Below are 19766 nucleotides of genomic sequence, written 5' to 3'. Positions count from 1 at the left end.
CCTCTCAACTCAAAAATGTATTTTGCTTATTGTTCCTTGGTTGTGCAGAATGATGTATTTGCAAATTTTTGCACATTCATCTGCTCAACATTTAAAGTTCCTCTGTGTCGACCTTAAATCGGAGTTCAAGACATGTGCTGTATATACAAGCAGGATTTGTGACATCACAACTAGTTGGGCGTCCATTATGTCTCAGTGTGAAAGTGTGTGATGTGGAAAGTCGAAGCTTTCGTGTCACATAGATTGAGAAAAGACTTTTCAGTGAAGTAGGAGACATCTTGTGTCCAGCAGTTAAACTTTTGAAAAGTTATAAATAATAAAAGCTTTTCAACTTTTTGAGAAAAAAAACATCAGACACAAATTATTATCCAAAGCAGGGTATTTTTAAATCTTTGAAATCATGTCTGCAGGGGGTCTTTAAGTAATGAGCCGATTGATCGGGCCATCATTATATGTGATGCGTCACGATTCAGCTCAACGGATTACACTGATTGATCTCATCGTGCATTTGCTTTGCAGTAATTGCGCAATCAAAACAGGCAACATCAGGGAAAAATGAAAATCTAATGAATTTCAACACGTGGCAAAAGTCAATGCTCAGTCAGTCAGACAGGCTGATGTTAGTTTTTCATCACCAGCGGGACGCTGGGCAGTATCTGTACTGTTATCTTGCTCCTCATTCTTAGATTTATAAGCTGCATTTCATCAGTTGGCAAACTAAAAAATACGGCTATCTTATGATTGTGCATTGGAAGCCTATATCTGTTTGCTCTAACCCTGCATAGATTTGTATTCTTTTGCTCTGAGAAATCTTAATACTACAGCATTTAGTGATATTTTGGACAACAGTAAACAATTTTGGGAAGGCTCTTTTCCTGTTTCAACATGACAACATGACACGTTCCTCTAAGCACAAAGCCAGGTATTGAAAACATCGATAATGAGGAATGAGGTGTAACATATCTGTATCATGTCCTCATGTCGTCAGATGAGGAAGACACTGACAGGGTAATATCTGAGTTAAAAAAAAGAAAAGAATTAAACTCATAATAGCTTTAACGACTGAGGCTCGTAAGTGGACGCATGTATGCGAGTGCACATACCAGCGGCCATTCAGCCATATGCACTTAGTCGTAACACACACGCCCCCTCACATACCAGTACTGTTTATATCCCCAAAAGAGTGCTCGTCAGGCAGTGAGAGCTTGCGTCCCATCTGCTCCGAGGCAGGGCTGAGGCCTCTCGAGGTTCCCTGGTGATGTCATCGTTCTGGGAGGGGCCAAACCAGAAATGCTGAGCAATATAGACCGATCATTTTATGAACCTGTCAGCAATCAATAGCAACAGGTTCAAAATGTGCCATAAATAGATTCAACACACAAACAGCTCTTGCAGTAGTCTCAACAAAACTGAGCCCTTTTACTTAGGTATTATTTACTGTTTATACATTTACTCTCAGTCAGACAATTTACTGATAGCATCTCCAAGCCTTCCAGTCAAGGGCCTGTATTACATTGGAAGCAGTTGGTTTCCTTCTTGACCACTTGTGCTGTGGCCATGATATTACCGTTAGGGCTTTGTTTAGTGACACTTCCACTGAATTTGGCACAGGCTGACATTTTGGGAACAAGGCAGGCAAATTTGAAGTCTTTATCGAAAACAAGCCAGATTCTACAGGAAAAAAAGAAGTCTGTGTATTCCAAGAAGTATGACTTCTAACCACTGATGAGTGTTTTCGGGAAAAGGTTAGGGTCCATTAGTCAAGTTTGATTTGCTGTAAGTGCCGTGTTTGCCATTTCAAAATTGTAAAGTTGGAGTATTGTAGCAGAATTACAATACTATCAAACAAGATTCAAAGTTTGATAAAAAAAGCTTCTTTAAATTTTGACAGATACTGACGGATAAAGACAATACAGCTTTTACCTCAGGTACAAGATCCTTCATTGACAAGTTTGAGCTCATTAAGAGAGAAAACCTTTAATTCTTCTTCTTCTTCTTCTTCTTCTTCTTCTTCTTCTTCTTCTTCTTCTTCTTCTTCTTCTTCTTCTTCCTCTCATTAAGTGAGTTCAATGTGGTCATTTGTTCTTTGGGTTACCTTATAGATATGTACCCCCATGTTTAATAAATGTTTGTCACCTGATTAAATATTTATATATTCAGTCATTTTTGATGATAGTGTTTTGATGTGTGTGTTGCAGTGGCCACCCTTTACTCCACACTGGGAGGTCCAGCCATCGCTCATGGGCTGAATGAGACTCAGGTCACCCACATCTTCACCAGCAGAGAGCTCCTGGAGACCAGACTCAAGGTGAGAACCTACGCAAACATATACCGAAGATGTAATAATATTCTCCATAACCTTGTTAATAATTGGAAATATGGAATTTATTACTGTTATTGAGAGTCATTGGCCTCCACAGAGAGAGAGCAGCTGCACTGGGTCATCTGGTTAAACTGTTATTGGTATTATCCTCCCTCAGATTCACCATGTGCAACTGTGCATGGTTAGTTCAGTTGTTCTGTGGTAGCAGGCAAATAAGGTAAACAGTATCAGGAAGTGATGGATGGTATTTACTATATCTGCGTAGCCCAACATCACATATCTGAGTGGGCTGTACAGGTCAACAGCAGAAATAGTTTCTGACCTAAAAAGAACCCTTGGTGTGGACAGTTTTAAGGGACCCCTCCCTCCATGGAGCCAAAAAGTTTTTTTAACTTGACCTTGATGTTTGAGAGAAAAGGTTATTTGTTAATAAATACTGTAGTTTTATACTGGGGGAAAAACTTATTAAGCATTAAACACCATACAGGCCTGATTTTATTTTCACAAATCAATAATTTTGTTATAGAGAAAAGATCAAACCCCAACCATTCATGTTTCTTTTTCTTTGAATAATGTCTTTATTCAGTTTTCATTTAACAGCCTTATTATGCAACATATTACATGATATATAACCCACCACCCCTTCAGAAAGAGAAAAAACATACTCGTTCTCTCTCTCCCTTGTGTTTAAAACTCAAATCTCCCAAAAGAAAGACGCCAAAGTCAGACATACAACTCGACAGTACCTGGAACAAAGTGAAGATATACAACATAAACAGCCGTTGCAGTACATTTTAAAACATACCTCCGTCCACTTCTGGGCTTTACCACTATTCTGATAAGTATCTTATCCTTAGTTGTTCTTTTTCACTTCTTTTCTTTATTCGTATGCTTTGTTCAGAAGTATCTTGAAATCTGTGACAAACACAAATATACTGTATGTCTTACACATTCAGTTTGAAATCTGAGACATATTGTATGGAAATATCTGATTGATGCTGAATGTCAATAATAATAACAATAGAAAAAGTGCAAAACTGATATAAGAAGTCCAATATGAAATAGATCACAATAAACAAAAAGTTTCCTTCACCTCAGGTCTATAAATGTTGATAGACTCTACCCTGCAAATAAAAAGCAATGTAAACTAAGATAAAGACGGTTTATCTCCATTACATCACTGATCCAAAGTCTGTCAGTGGTTCCAGACTGTGAGCAGCTTTTAGGCCACTGTTATCCATCAGGGAGAATCCAAAACACTGGAGCAGAGCAGATTAAGGAGGAGGCGAGGAGCGGTGTGTCACCATAGAGATATAAAAATAAAGAGACGTGCACGTGCTATGTGTTAAGGTCTGTTTTGGACAGATTCAATCCCCAAAGACAAATGGTGCTCTGGCATTTCATCCCTCCTTTTATCAAAGTGGAATAAACACAGCTCCTCTGCTCACTCTCACACATCCCCTCGTAGACCAAATACTGATGAAGATGATGTGTCTGGGATTCATGGTCACTTGACAAAAGAAGAAACCTGGTTTTCATCTTGTGTTAGTGTATACACAACACTTACATTTATGTCCATGTTCTTGTGTGTACGTGCGTGTGTGCGTGTGTGTGTGTGTGTGTGTGCGTGTGTGTGTGTGTGTGTGTGTGTGTCAGGCTATCCTAATTGAAGTTCCAAGGCTGCAGCATATCATTGTAGTGGATGACACACCGACCTCATGGCCCGGCTATCCGCGTGGCATCAGTGTCCACAACATGGCTGCTGTTCAGAAACTGGGGGCCAGGCCTGAGAATGGTAAGCTTGTGTATGTGTTTTACTGATTTTTATTTGCCTACTTTAGGTTGTGCAGTTCGTTAGACGTGGAGTTACTACTGTATTATAGTGTCAAATAACATGTCGCTTCTAATCCACATAAAACACTTTAATTGCAGAGCGTTTAGTGTCTTGTGGTGTCCTAAATGATGCAGCTTGTCCATCATAACTAAAAGAAAGTAAAACCAAGGTACCTGAATATTGAAGCTACTTTTACCATTCAAAATGTATTTGTAAAGTGGGGTGACGCAAATTCAATTTACTCATCATGAGTAATTCAATAATTTTATGATGTTTTCTGCGGATATGAAGGCGCTTTCTGAAGTCTGGAAAAAATAACCCTGATGATGTCATCAGGGTTATTCGCTCGCGTCCATGATATAATTGCATTTAGGCAGTGGCGTGAGTTCCAATTACAGTGGATTTGGTGGATATGAAGAGATTGGACATCGCTAATGGAAAAGGAGACCGTGACGAGGGAGGGTGTTGCCAAAGAGCAGCATGAGAATGAACAGGAGAGGACCGAGCATTGAACCCTGGGGGACGCCTTGGGACAGAGGAGTGGTGGAGGGGGGTGCAGTTATTGACGGACTGTTTCCTGTTCGTAGGATGTGACTTCAGCCAGGAGAGGGCAGTACCGGGGGGTAGGATTTAAGGTCGAAGAGAAGAAATGGTGAAGTTGATGGTTTCAAGGGGAGGAGCAGGTCGTTGGTGACTTTTAGGAGGTTTCTGTGCTGTGTTGTGCAGAATCCAGATATCCACTATAGGGACTAAAAGTCAGGATATCTCTCCACTGGTTCTGATTTTTACCAAGTCTTTTTTAAACCCCATCTTACACATCCCTCATCCCCATGTACCTGCAATACTAGATTGCTGGAGAACACGTTTCAGAACATCTTTCTGGTGCTACTTGGACACGTCTTCTGTGATGAACCTGGGGTCATAGGGTGTTTTGGGTTTTTGTTTTAATATTTAAATTCTTTATCTTTCTTCCCAAAAGAACAGTGGTACAGAGCAGCAACGTGATTGCAACAATATACTTCCAGCATATTAACTTGTTAGTACCCATATTACAAATGTTACATAGCTCGTAGTCGACTTGGATAATCAGTCTTTTTATGTTGAAGAAAAATAAAATAAAATAAAACAATGAAAGGAAGGCGAATGGGATTTTTAAGCTGCAACTGTGCAGACGCAAAACACCAGCCACAAATCCTCTCCTAGTATACACATGTTCCATTTTGACCATCTTGTATTATATAAATAATTTCTCAATCTTAGCAAAAAAGTTAACCTTTCCTTCTCATGAATCTCCTGAATAATTTCTAGCCGGTTGTCCACTGAAGGTGGATTCGCCTGTAACCATTTACAAGTGCTTTTTATCATCAAAAATGACATTGCTTTGTATTGAATTGTCACCATACTAAAAAAAAAAAAGAGGATTATGCTAAATGAGTGTATTGAGAATTTTTTTCGATTAATGTTTTGATTTTTTTGGCTCAGTACCCTTTAAATAATTTTTTTTTTCCATAAACATTATAGAGCAGCAAAATAGGTATTTATTTATAGGAGAAACTATTTCACATCTCACAGAAGTTTATAATGTTTACTTTCAGTCCAAATATTTAGGACCAAACCACAAAACCAGCTCCATCTGATGCTGTTCTCTGATCTCCACTAGGGAATAGTGTGGCAAACCAAGTTGCACAATGAATGACTGTAGGGCAGATGAAGAATAAAGTTATTTGTGACTTTTTTCTTGTTTTCTTGATAACCATTTTGAAAGACCTTTTTCATTAAAAGCTACCAGACCAAGCCAGCACGAAAGCCCCACACAGAAACTCAGTGTAAAATATCAGTTATCGCCTTCCAAAGCCCGACTGAATAAACCTAATGCTTCATCCATGGGGTTCATGATGAATCTCCCTTGTTTTAGTGGCATAGTTTAAAACTTAGTAACAGATCATCCCGCTCTATATGGGATGGTCGTGCTAGGGTTTTTCTTGGGGTCAGGGGTAGGGTGGGGGCAGATTGGTATCAGTGCCATTAGGTCATGTGAATGAGGAAGTGCTCACATCTGTGTTAGATTAAAGGTTGATACGACGCTTATTCAGTTAGTGCATTGGATGGATCCACTCTACCCCCTCTCGCCTTTTCATTGTGGCCCCTTGAACTGAATGACCCAAAACAAGAGAAGTTGGCAGTGTCATGTGCAGATAAAGTGGGAAGGAAGTAGGTTTAGGATGGGAGGACGGAGCACTGGGATATCGGGGAGGATCATGTTTACACATAATACTGTTAACTTCGCATGACATCAGCTCTCAGAGAACACACTCCTACACGCCTCGCATCCGAGTGAGTGGAAAAAGAAAGAAAAAGAAGAGACTCCAATGTGGGTTAGACTCCCTTCCTCTTCATCATGGCTAGCCTTCATCCTCTGTTTGGCTTTTCGGGGCCCGCTGTGCTCACACGTCTGAGTTCTGCTTTTGCTCCACATGATGCTAAACAGAGTGGAAAAACAAGACAAGTCTCTCATGAAGACTTCACTGCAGCTAGACCAAACCACCAACTGGTTTTGTTTCCATCCTTTAAACGGATTTGGACGTTACTTATTTATTCAGACTGTAGGAGTCCTGGATCAGAGGGCAGGGCACTCATCATTCTGCGCTCGCTGTTCTTGTATCTTTTCAACTCTCTCCTAGTTATGCATTCTTTGATTTCGAGACACATGCGCCACAGCCTTTCTCGGTCTTGATTATAGGTCTTGATTGTAAGCCTCGAAAGCTACAGGAATCATGGGAAAAAGGAAGCCATCTTAGTGCTTTCCCTTAGGCCGTGTTAAGGCCGATTTTAGGTCTGTGTGAAAAAACGAATTTGAATGGAGCCAATCCAGTTGAACAGGTTAGGTTACTTTATTTGTACCTGTTGGTAAATTTGGTTTGCAGAAAAAAGAGCCGTCAATCTTACACATACATATTTAACACACAGCTTGGACAACACCATGTGCACAAGGGAAATAAAAATAAATAAATTAAACATTGCTTCTATGCAGTGGTAGTACAACTTATTCATGTGAGTGATGGCTGCTGGAATAAAGCCATTTTGTTCTGCACTTTGGGACTGTGAGCCTTCGTCCAGAAGGAAGAAACTGAAATTCACTGTTCAAAGGGGGGCAAGTCGTATACAGGGATGCTAGGTTAAGCCGTGACTCACCAATCAGCTTCCTTTGTAACCCTCTCACATTGACAATCTGACATTCACACCCACTTTGATGCCAGGTGAGTGGAGGCGAGTAACTTCTCTCACTCTCTCTCAATCTCCGCTTCATTTCAGGCTCCATTTTTAGAATAAGCAGGGATGCAGATGAAAAACAGCCCCGTGTTGAGGCATCGGTGAGGCACGTGCCAGTAAAATACAACCCAGGAAACTCGCATATTTATGCATTTGAAGAATACCACAACACTTCACACTGCACAGTTTATATTACTCGCAGACTTTACAACTCTGGAAAGTTAGCACAGCGGAAATTATTTCATCTTTTCACACAATGATCATGTGGTAAACACTATAAATACTATACTGCATTCATGCTACAAAGTAGTCGACAAGGAATGTGCACTTGCATGCATGTGATTAGCCAGTGCAGCCTAGCCTAATGCTAACAATCGGTAAAAGCTAAAAGTTTAGACACGTCAACACTGTCTCCATTCAAATAAATGAGAGGGCTGCATTTGTTTTTATAGAAGATTTATGCCTACAAGGTGACTGGGAACACACACACACACACACTGAAATTACGGCCAGGGCTGGATTAACAGAAGATAACAGTGCTGCCAAATATAGAGGTGAAGTCCTGATAAGAGAAAGTAAAGAACAAGATTAAAGAGGAACGACTGAGAAGAGCAAAAGATAAAGAAAAAGAAAGAAGAGATTTGAGAGAGTGAGAGAAAGATGGAGGTGGGTGTTTTTGGCTCGCACAGTCAGACACAAACTCTTCATTGTGCCAAAAGGGGCCTGATTGTTTAATATCACAGCTGACTGATTTTCCATCCGTGTGTTTGAACTTCTACAAAACTTCTATTGAATTACAGACACTTTAAGATATTTCCTCGGCCTCTGACACCCAAAGCATTGGGCACGTTCATCCTGCTCGCATGGAACAAATGTGACGGGGGCTATTACTTTTATTCCCAGAATGAGTCCGTGGGGTCAGTGTGTAAACATGGATGCATGTTCAGGCATGGCTGCGGTTCTTGTGTGTGTGCATGTGTGGTCAGCCAGTATATAAATACAACATACACAAATCACAGTCATGTTGAAAGCCATCACTGTAATTGCAGTTTCTGTGATGTTCAGCTCACATGTGTGTGTGTTTGTCCACGTTTTAATGCGCGTTTCCTCTGTTCCCATGTTACAGCCGCACGTGAGCGTAAGCAGCCGCTGCCTTCAGACATTGCAGTCATCATGTACACCAGCGGATCCACAGGCATACCAAAGGGCGTCATGATCTCCCATAGCAACATCATCGCCGGCATCACAGGGATGGCTGAGCGGATACCTAATCTGTGGTAGGCACCACAACCTCACGTGTAAACGGCCAAACCATACTGTATGTTACACACTGGGAAATGTGTCATGTGTGTGAGGATCATCTGAGTACTCTTTTCTCTCTTCCAACAATGTCTCGTGTTTGAAATGTAGTTTACTTATTCTTTGATCTGACTGTTCCTGATTTAAATCATATTTTTTTTAATTTTTAAATCATAAATTGGCCAATTTACACTCTGGTTTTTCTCCTGATTAAACTAATGACATATAACGTGTTGATTAGTGAGCTTCTGGGGAATGTTGTCCACTGTGTCGGAAGTTTCATTTGATTTTCTTTTAATTGACTCGGTCTTAAGCTGCTGGTCCATGACATTGTCAGCTGTCTGTGTTTGAGAGTTAATAGGCTGCTGATAACTGGTGAAATTTAGCACAATCCCAGGGCAGGCTAACTGTTAGCTTCATCCACATTTGCTTTCATATGTCACACTGATCGTTTTTCATTGAAAGACATAAACTGTAAACTGGCGCAGCTACGTGAGTGAGCAGTGTCGCAAAACAACCAGTTCAAATAATAATGTTTCAGTTTACGTACGAGTTGATTTGATATTGAAAACAACACATAAACAACGCTCACCACTGGGATATGTTGTCACTCAGACAGTTTGATAAACACTAAATTTAAAACATATTTTTTATAAACCTACTTGCGGACCACCAGGTTCACCACTCTTTAAGCAAGGCTAAAGCTAAGCTAACCAGCTGTGCCTTGAGCATACAGACATAACAGAGGTATCTTTTTATTCAGCTCTCGGCAAGACAGCGATTACTACTCACCTAAACTAACCTGCCAACCAATGGTTAGGAGGTAGTGACGTTTCTAGGACTCATAATTAAACACCACTGACGTTTATTTCTCAAAAAAGCAGAGCAGGGAGCCGTATGCACCTAAATCCATTTATGCCTGAGAGAGTCTCCTCGGTGTATCTCAAGAAGAGACAAGCTGTTTAAATTGCATTATATCAGCACAGTGAGGACATTAATTTCCTCTTATCTGCTGTTTCCAACTCTCCCCCTTCACTAATCTCCACCGTCACTGGTTTAATTCTGTTGGCTTTAAGATTGTGTGACAGGACTGTAAAAAAAAAAAAAATGCCAAAGGTTTTTTTTTTTTTGCTTTTGTCGTGGGGGTGGGTCGGTCAGCTGAGCACGTGCAGAAGTATTAGTCAGCCAGCTAGCGCCATCATACAACTGAAGTATTCACATTGAAACAAAAACAGGGCCCTCACCCTGGGGGATGAGACAGGGGTGAGAGGAAATGCAGAAGAGAGGGAGTTAGCTGAGCAGAGAGAAGAAAAAAAAAAAAAAAAAACTTCAAGGAAGGGAGGCAGGGTGACGAGGATGGAGGTCAGAGGTGTCGTGGATGTTACCAACACAATCAGACTTCTAACAACTGTGTAAACCTCCTCATCACGTATGCCTCTTCTAATGATCGCACAGCCTTTCTGATGATTAGCATTTATCTCCTTGGGATTTCTATCGTATGATTTATGATCGTGATAGTTTGCATTAAAACTGATTATACAGCAGATTGTGTGTGTATATATATATATATATATATGATTTGTATTTATTCAGCTTGATCAACTTAACTAGTTGATTAACTAGGTTCCTTTCACAGCTGTTTTTAAGAGCGTCTTTGTGTTTGCAGTGAGGAGGACACCTACATCGGCTACCTGCCTCTCGCTCATGTGCTGGAGCTCAGTGCAGAGCTCGTATGTATTTCCCACGGCTGTAGGATCGGCTACTCTTCACCTCAGACTCTTGCTGACCAGGTAAAGTAACACTAAAATGGCACTGCTCATGTCATGTCACACATTGCACTTAAAAGTAGACTTATTCCCGCTCATGTCTGGACACTAAATATGTAGCTAAAGCTAGCTACCAGTTATCTTAGATTATCTTATCTTAGCTTAAAAGCCTGAAAACAAGGGGAAACATCTAGCCTGGCTCTGCCGAAAAGTTACAAAATCCGCCTACCAGTACCTCTAAAGTTAGTAAATAGCGTCTCATTGCCTTTTTTTACGGGGCTCTATGTGTTGGACTATTTCTTGGCCAGTAGTGGTTGCCATATATCACATAAATCCCTGTGAAACAACAGGTTAAATTCTGAGTTGTAGAGATCAGGCAGGAGTCAGGCTAAATTTCTTTAGATTAGATTAGATTAGAAAGTCTTGTCCACGGTAGTCAACACAACCAATGCACATCATAAATAAGATATGAAGCACAAAGAGTCCATCAGTATTTGTTGATTGCAATGACAAGTGTTACCCCTGCCTCCATCAGCTGCTCGCTCTCGCTACATCTCATCGTGTAACTCTCGGCAAGAAAGCAAACAAGCGTATTTCCAAAAAATGTCAAACTATTCCTTTAATGCTGATGCGTATGAGAGGCGTGTTGTGTTTTATGAATGAATAAGGAGTCCTGTAGAGGAACTACAAAGCGTGAGCGCTGGTTGCATAGTAAAATACTGTGGGTAACGTGATACATAGAGAGCATTTAATATGCTGCCTCCATTAATGTTTAATACTGTTTGGTGAATTGTAAACCTAATCTTAACATCAGGCACTGTTGCACTGTACCGTGCCAGATCCGCCACACTATGAAACTTCTGTCTGTCTTTAGTGGTGAACACCAGCAAATTAAATCACTGTATTAAATCATAAATGAATGCATTGCTTTTATTGAATGTGATGTGATGTTGAGCAAGAACCAGTGGGAAGCAGATTTCAAGTTTTTCAAGAAGCTAAAAAATGTGACGTGTGTAATCGTTCTTGTGATCTCGCTTCTTTTTTTTTCCCACCAACAGTCAACCAAGATCAAGAAAGGAAGCAAGGGAGACACCAGCGTCCTGCAGCCCACCCTGATGGCAGCTGTTCCGGTATGTCACAATAGTACACTCAGCACATGACTATCTGATGTCCGAGAAGTTTTAACATTTACAGCGTCTCCCATTGAGTCACTCTTTCTTAAGTCTTGTGTTCAAACAATGCCGTTTGGAAGCGGGACAGAGTTCACACTGTCTTTGTCCATAGTCCAACTGTGGAGGAGCCCTGGCAGAGTCCAGCAGGCCTGGATCTGCTGGATGTGTCTCCGATGGATCGACTGTCTCTGTCCAATGGTGCTCTTTATTTGACACCCTGGAATTAAAATGGCATATTTGAGGTTTGCTGCTCCTGCTCGCCTTTGAGGTGTATTTTACGGATTAATCCATCTCAGCAGCGATGACGCTAGAATGGGCTTAAACCTAGCATGGCAGTATTTATTTTGTCAATGAAAGAGCTGAGCGGGAGTTCCACCCTGCTTAAATGCTTTATTAGTGTTAGAGGGAGTTTACAGTTTGAGGAAACGGAAAGTAGGGCACGCAGTGTGAGCTGAAGAGTGAACTTTTGATCGTTGCACTCAAAAATATGAGGATTCAAATGACTATAATTAGTATTTTCATATGAATAATCCGTAAAATGACTATGTTTGTGTGAAAGACTTCTTGTAGTGACAACTTGCATTTTAGCAACTTACAGCTCATTGTTTTTAGATTTACAGTCTTAATACTCTGATCATTTCCAGCAGCAAGCAACTGCTTTCAGTGGGGGGAAACAAAGCTGTAAAAAGCCGCTGTACACTACCTGCCCAAAACCAAACAGCAGACAAGCAAAGTTAGCAACTAGTTAGTTGTCTTCAGCACCGTTGCCGTCAGCTTGGTCGGTCGTTCAGGAGGTTTTTACAGGGAGATGAATTATCCACAGAGGTCTCCTCCTCTCCAAAAACAAACAGGTGATTATAACTGGTAAAAACACTGAATAAAGCAGTTTCACGTTAAAAAATCAGACACTTTGCGGCAGACACGGGAGCTGAGACTGCCGCTAACCTTTGTGTCAAATGTTTCTTTGATATCTTATGATCCAGACGTTCATGAGGTTTTTAACTACAGCCGAATTATCCTCAGAGTTGTCCCTTTGTCCATCACTGACGGAGCAGGGGATTAGTAATCAAGCAGTTACACGTTAAAAATCAGTGAGTCACCGACATTGTTCAGCAGACACAGGACTTCAGGGAGGGATAGGGAGGTGAGCTGTCTAACATTTGCCTGGCTTTTTTTCTCTGATAACTCGAGATCTAGACATCCGATGACTAAAATCCTTCATCTGGTTGAAATACATACTTGAAAACGACCAGAATGTATCTTTGAATGTGTCTTAAAACTGGATTAAAGACATTTAGACATTTTAATGCGGAAAAGTTACATCTTATAACTTTAAAAAACAACAGTTAACCATATCAACTTTAAGGTTCTGGTTATACTTTTATTGTGATTTACTGTAGCTAGCCAGTTAGCCCCATTTAGCTAGCTGGCTACGATCATTCACAATGTTTTCTACACTTTATGTCACGTCAGTTTAAGTTTGGGTAAAGTTACAGTCTTTTCCTTTATTAGCTCAAAGTTTCGGCTCGTAAAAACCGTGAAATCCTGATTCTGCTGTGATGATGCTGCCGCTACCTTTGATTCAGATAGATGTCACAGAAAACTTTGAAATGACTAAACCCTTGACAGTAAGACATTATAACACCATTACTCATGTTAGCTGTACGTGGGCTAGTTCGAGACAATACGCCTTTGCTGCTGTATTCTCTCTTTCTCTCACACAATGAGCAGAGCCCCCCCCACCCCCCTGTCTCCCAGTGGTCATAGTGTAAAGGTCAGAGGGCCCCAGTGTCTGGAACCATTCACAGCTGTAAACAGAACGTGAGAAAGCCCCATGTGGTTATCCCCACGACACGCACACACACACGCACACATGCACACTAACACGCATACAAATTGTTTGCTGTGATATGACAACTGGCTGCCGCATGAATCCTGTGGCCACTTCCTCTCTCACTGCATTAGCTTCACACACACACACACACACACACACACACACACACGCATACACGCACGCGCATATATACACACCCACAGGGACCAGCTGGTTTTTATTGTTTTTCGGTTCTTTGTGCCCTTTTCCCTATTTAACCATGAGTCCAACGTTTGAAGACACTGATGCTGATTTGGATGATGAAGAGTTCTCAATATGTGGGGTCCTTCGTCTTCACTGCTCTCCCTTTGACAGAAGGAAACTCAAGGAACCAAGTGAAGTCCAACTGGGATGTAGCCAGGGAACCAAATAATACCAATTATACCAGGAATATGTTCCTGCTCCCAGGACCAAGCCACCCCATTTCAGGGACCTCGGTTTGTCCCTGACAAAGAAAAATGAGCCAAATAAACAGATAAATAAACCTACATAACTAATGTATATATAATGACAGAACTTTACAGAACCTTTTGGCCTCTTTGAGGTCACTGTTTCTCACATTCACCAGCAATTTCCAGCAAAAAAAAAAAAAAGAAAAGTAAAAAGTTCAAGCGTCCAGCTGCAAAAGAGTCAGATCTTTCTTTTAATGTGAACAACAGAGCTTAAACAAGAGTGTATGTTGACCTTTAACGAATGCTAATGTTACTGTTGGCAGCATTTTGCCACTTGCTTACTCTTGTATTATGTTTTGCCGTCGATTGTCCTTTTCCCAACACTGTTGTATTTACTCCTACAGGTTGAGGAAGTTGACTTCAGCTCTGTTTTTCAGTTGTTGTTTTAACTCTTGCGGATTCCATTTGTTTCCCTCTGGTTTTGTAGGTCACTCATTGAGAGTAATCCATTGGGGGAGACATGCTGTTATGCAACCAAATTTAGGAACACATATGTGTTCCACATTGTACTGGACTGGTTGTATGGTCTTGTTGGACTTGTTGAATCAAGAGACAGCTGTCCTGTTAATGTTCTGTTTTTTATGAGCTGTGGCCCACTTATATTTGACATTTTGTAAAAAAGAGTTACTCGTATTACATACGTATATATATATAACAGGCATATATGACATTGAATTAAAAAATCGTTATGTGGAGGGAGATGGGAGCGTAGTAAATACCTCCAGAGCTGGGACTACAGACTTAATTTTAGTTTCCTGTAGTTTCCCTTTCAAATTTTTTACCATCCCCATAAAAAATATTGTAACAACAAACAAGCCCTAAATATAAAAGAACCAAATATCTTTGGTTCAGACTGAGAGAGCAGAGCTCTGACTGGGTCTCATATTAGGAGCTGTAATGGCAAGGCTTCATATCTCTCAAACTTTTCACTTGGCAGATACAAACCATGACTTACAGACCAGCCAGTGTCTGATTATCACTTTCTCTGCATTTCTTTATCTTATCTCCTACATTTTGGCTTCCTCTGCATCAGTGTACAACTATTCTCTCTGCTGTTTTTACAGTTTTCTCTTATTTATTCCTCTAGTCTCAGTACATACCTCATCACCTGTCTCTCTCTCTCTCTCTCTGCCCCCCCCCCCGACTCCAGGAGATCATGGATCGCATCTATAAAAACGTGATGACCAAAGTCGAGGAGATGAACTGCGTCCAGCGAGCACTCTTCACTCTGGCTTACAACTACAAGCTGGAGCAGTTCACCAAAGGATACAGCACACCTCTATGTGACAAGTATGTAGACAGTTGAGTCAGGTGCACTTTTATAAGAGAGAGTTTTTGAAAGTTATAGAATTTCCTAAAAAAAAAAAAAACAATATCCTCCCTCCATCCATCCATCTATCCATCCATCCATACAGGCTGGTGTTCAGGAAAGTTCGCTCTCTGCTGGGAGGTCGGACGCGAGTCTTGTTGTCGGGAGGAGCGCCGCTCTCCGCAGCCACACAGCGCTTCATGAATGTGTGTTTCTGCTGCCCGGTGGGTCAGGGATATGGCCTGACGGAGACGTGCGGAGCGGGAACCATCAGCGAGCGTAAGCAGGAATCACAGTCGGACAGTAGCACACATAAACATGTAGAAACACCCAACAAAATAATGACCCTCAAATCTGACACTGCAGCTAAAGTGACTGCATATTATCAGTACATTATCAGCAGATTAAATGTACGTAAGCGTAACTGCAACAGGTCTTGCAACAGGATGTTGAAACTTACTGGACTACAAGGTGATGTCACTGATTTTGCACATTTATTTTTTAGAGAACATAATGACTTGATTTTCTCTGGTTAAAGGCAATAAAACTAGGAGGTTAACATGGTTCAATGTTGGTCAGTCGGTCCACCACTTTGCTCCAGATTGAAACATCTCAGCAACCACTAAAATGTTGTACAAACAGACATTCATGGTTCCCAGAGGATGAATCCAAACCAGGGGATTCTCTGAGTTTTCCTTGAGCTCAACCATGAGGTTCACTTTTGTGACTTTTAGTAAAATGTCTCTACAACTATTGGACAGATGCTTGTGAAATTTGTTACAAGCATCCATGTCCCCCTCAGGATAAACTGTAACAGCTTTGGACTTTGACTCTCCCATCAGCTTCAGCTGCTGTTTGTGTTTAGTGCAAATTAGAAAGTGTTAGCATGCTAACACGCTAACCAAAGATGGAATGACCATAATAAACATTATATCTGCTAAACATGAATACGTTAGCAGGCTGATATTAGCATTTAGTTTTAGCACTGCTTTGCCAATGCCACATAGCTGCCACTTAGCCATGTTTATTGGCAATGACTCAATGTTAAATTAAAATAGTACATTTATCCAAATAAACTGGAAAAGTTGCATAATATTGAGTAGCTGTGGGAAGTTTCTAGAACCTGTAAGAAAGCGACGGAGTTTCCACAACCTGTGAGTAGAGATAAAACCAGTGGGAGGACATGAAGAGAGGGGGGGTGTTTTATAGCAGGGATGGGAAAATGGATGGGAGGGAAATAATGAGGAGAAATATTGTGCGTGGGTTGTAGTAAACAGAGAAGGGAGTCGGTTATCTGTTTTGAAAAAGAGGATGCAGTGGTGTGGAAAAATCAACACAGCAAGCAACAAGTCATTGTACTCTGAGTACCCAGTTAGCATCGAGTTTTTAGCCTGTTGTGAAACTTCCACATTAAGGGATTTGAAATTTTTGCGCTGGTGTCGATATGTAAAATAAACACAAATGCAGACAGTACAGCTTCTCATAAACAGGGAAATCATTTCTGCATCTCTTCAAAAAATGCGCATAAAGGAGTGATGTACATATCTCCGTCCCAGTCATCTGTTTTGAACTGTGCAGCTGATCTGTCGGCTTTTCGTTGCCAAAACATTTGTCAAATAATGGAAGCCTTTCCCAGGCAGACAGAAACCAACAGAGTGGCCCACTGCCCGGCTCTCCGCTGCGGTCATTTCAGCCAGGAAAATGCTGTTTTGTGGATATTCCTTTGGGATGGGGTTTCCATGGCGAGGGAACAAGTGAGGTCACGTTGCTATGGTAATAAATGTCATGCCTTGATGCTGGTGTGCTTCCTGATCGTGTGTGTGTGTGTGTGTGTGTGTGTGTGTGTGTTGTCTGTTCCAGTGTGGGATTACAGCACTGGGAGAGTGGGAGGGCCGCTGGTTTGCAGTGAGATAAAGCTCAAAGACTGGGTGGAGGGTGAGTGAGACGCACACAGACACACACACACACACACACACACACAAACACACACTTCATGATGAAATACACAATGTCAAATGGATTCACAGGGACATGCATCAGTCCTTGTTGCTTTTCTCTCTTGTGAGTCATCTCACTCTGGGGCGTCTGCGACTCAGGAAGTAGAGCGTCAGCTAATCAGAAGATCGGTGGTTCGATTCCCGGCTCTTCCAGTCGAAGTGTCCTGGGGGAAAACACTGAACCCCACATAATTATGAATGTATATGGGTTTGATATATGAATTTCGCACGTATTGTAAAGCGCTGTATAAGTGCAGCCATGTCTCATGCACGCACATAAACACTTTCCTGAGTTTACTCGTTTTCACATTCTCCAGGCCAGACAGACTGTCAGAGATCACTGTAGCTGGTTCATAACCTTGTAAGGAAAGCACACCACTTTTCTCTCTCCACTCCTGTACAACTTCTATTTTTTTTTTACGTAAGGCATTATAACTCATTTTTATTACACTCTGTTAAATCTCGATACTTATCAAGTTGATTTTATTGCCTGCTTGACTCGCAGAGCAGAAATAGAAGTTAGAGTAAACATGCTGTCAGGTTTTTATCTGCAAAAAAAATATGCTGCAGAATCAGGAGAATTGAATGTTTGTTTAATTGCACTTTTTCATTTGCATCCGCTGATGTTAAAACCCTGCTTTCAGGCGGTTACCGTAGCACAGACAAGCCACACCCTCGAGGAGAGATTCTGGTTGGTGGACCGAACGTAACCATGGGATACTACAAGATCGAGGCTAAAAACCAAGAAGACTTCTTTGTGGATGAGAACGGCCAGAGGTGGTTCTGCACGGGAGACATCGGAGAGTTTCATGAAGATGGGTGCCTAAAGATAATTGGTGAGGAAAGTTGGATGGAGAAATAAAATAAGTGGGTGTGTATTAGACTATAAATACATGATTTTGGTGGGTGCAGGTAATCATCATCAACATCAAACAAGTACAAATTATCGTCAGTGTGCCCCACATTCCTGGATTCCATCCAGCCGACTTCTCTGCTCCGCTTCCATCCATCACTTTGGCAGGAAACCGTCTCACAAATCAGATTTTACCTCATTTCTGGAAACAACTACGCAGTCCTGTTTACTTCAGTCAGCCAGAACTTTTCTGTATTATCTAGATGGCACTGGTCAGATATACGCAGTTCAGTGACAAATGGGTCCTTCCCCCAACTTCCTCCCCTTTTTTTTTTTAAAAAAGATATATATACACACACACACACACATATCTACACTCATAGATGGACGCACGCATGTTGTTACAAGCAGCTGTCTCTGTTGTGTTTCCAGATCGTAAAAAAGACTTGGTGAAGCTGCAGGCGGGAGAGTACGTTTCCCTGGGAAAGGTGGAGGCCATGTTAAAGAACTGCTCACTGGTCGACAACATCTGCGCCTACGCCAACAGGTGTGTGTATTTCACTGAACCAGCGCATATGTCACTGTCCACATGATGAAATCCAGCTGGAATTAACTGTTGGACATTTTAACTAATATGCCGCTCAGGCTGGTTCATGTCTTCGCTTGGCTGAAAGAACAAAAACCCACTGAAGTAGATGTAGCTGTTTAGCCTCTTTTAGCAAATTGTTTTGTTTTGCAAATTTACCTCATTGTTCAGTCTTGTCGCTCTCATCAACTGACCTGGATCTATCAATAGCCTGTGGCCATTTACAGTGACAGTCTCAGGGAAAAGCTTAGTGTCAGAGCTGCTGCTTGACAATAACTATGACATAGCTGCAGTGCTTCTAGTGAAGTGTCAGCTAAAGAGAATATACTGCAGACGCAGTGAAGCAGCCTTGAGATGTTTTCTGTTGTCAGCAGGCTGCTACAGTTGACAGACGTCTTATGAGGTACAGAGGCTCCATGTTGGAAACAGTAAAATAAAACTGAAACCATTTATGTGGCAACTCGATATATATATATAAGGAAAGAGGTTGAAACTCCAGCAACACCTCCATTAAATAAAGTCCTTCTGTGGGTGAAGTTGTGCCAGAAACCTTACTTAACTTAATATATATGGTTCTGTGTCACAGTGCAACACATACTGTTGGAGGTTGCGATCTGTTCACACTCTGTTCAGGCAATCTACATTTCCTTTTAAGGGTAAATATCTCCCTTGGCGAAGTATTGACGGTTGCTCGTGTTTGTGCTCCATCCCCTTATTGGGCCGAACTTTCACTTGCTAGAGAGCAGTGTGCCTTTATAGCTACTTTTTCTTTCACTCTGACCTCCCGCCTCCTCTCCCCTTCCCGCTCTGCAGCGATGAGACATACGTGATTGGCTTTGTGGTGCCCAATCAGAAGCAGCTGCTGACTCTGGCGGACCAGTACAGCATCCGAGGCTCATGGGAGGAGCTGTGCAACAGCAAGGCCATTGAGGAGCTGGCCCTCAAGGTGATCACTGAGGCTGCACTGGCAGGTAAGAAGGGCTCAAAGAAACCGGTCAGTGACGTGTTGGAAAGAAACACCTTGAGGTTTTT

General features: G+C 41.5%; 1 protein-coding gene across 3 annotated transcripts in view; it reads left to right on the top strand.

The window, feature by feature from the left end:
• acsl3 (acyl-CoA synthetase long chain family member 3) overlaps positions 1–19766 on the top strand; it is a 31820-nt gene that overhangs the window by 10631 nt on the left and 1423 nt on the right. For all 3 annotated transcript variants that reach the window (XM_022760533.1, XM_022760532.1, XM_022760534.1), the window contains exons 4-14: positions 2199–2308; positions 3980–4118; positions 8554–8704; positions 10393–10516; positions 11551–11622; positions 15140–15279; positions 15405–15577; positions 17159–17233; positions 17940–18131; positions 18581–18695; positions 19548–19705. In XM_022760533.1, the coding sequence (XP_022616254.1) occupies positions 2199–2308; positions 3980–4118; positions 8554–8704; positions 10393–10516; positions 11551–11622; positions 15140–15279; positions 15405–15577; positions 17159–17233; positions 17940–18131; positions 18581–18695; positions 19548–19705 (1449 nt within the window). The remainder of the gene's footprint in view (positions 1–2198; positions 2309–3979; positions 4119–8553; positions 8705–10392; positions 10517–11550; positions 11623–15139; positions 15280–15404; positions 15578–17158; positions 17234–17939; positions 18132–18580; positions 18696–19547; positions 19706–19766) is intronic.

Source organism: Seriola dumerili, unplaced genomic scaffold (genome assembly GCF_002260705.1).
Source record: "Seriola dumerili isolate Sdu_G_001 unplaced genomic scaffold, Sdu_1.0 BDQW01000337.1, whole genome shotgun sequence".
Taxonomy (NCBI): domain Eukaryota; kingdom Metazoa; phylum Chordata; class Actinopteri; order Carangiformes; family Carangidae; genus Seriola; species Seriola dumerili.
This window is presented reverse-complemented; position numbering and strand designations above follow the sequence as displayed.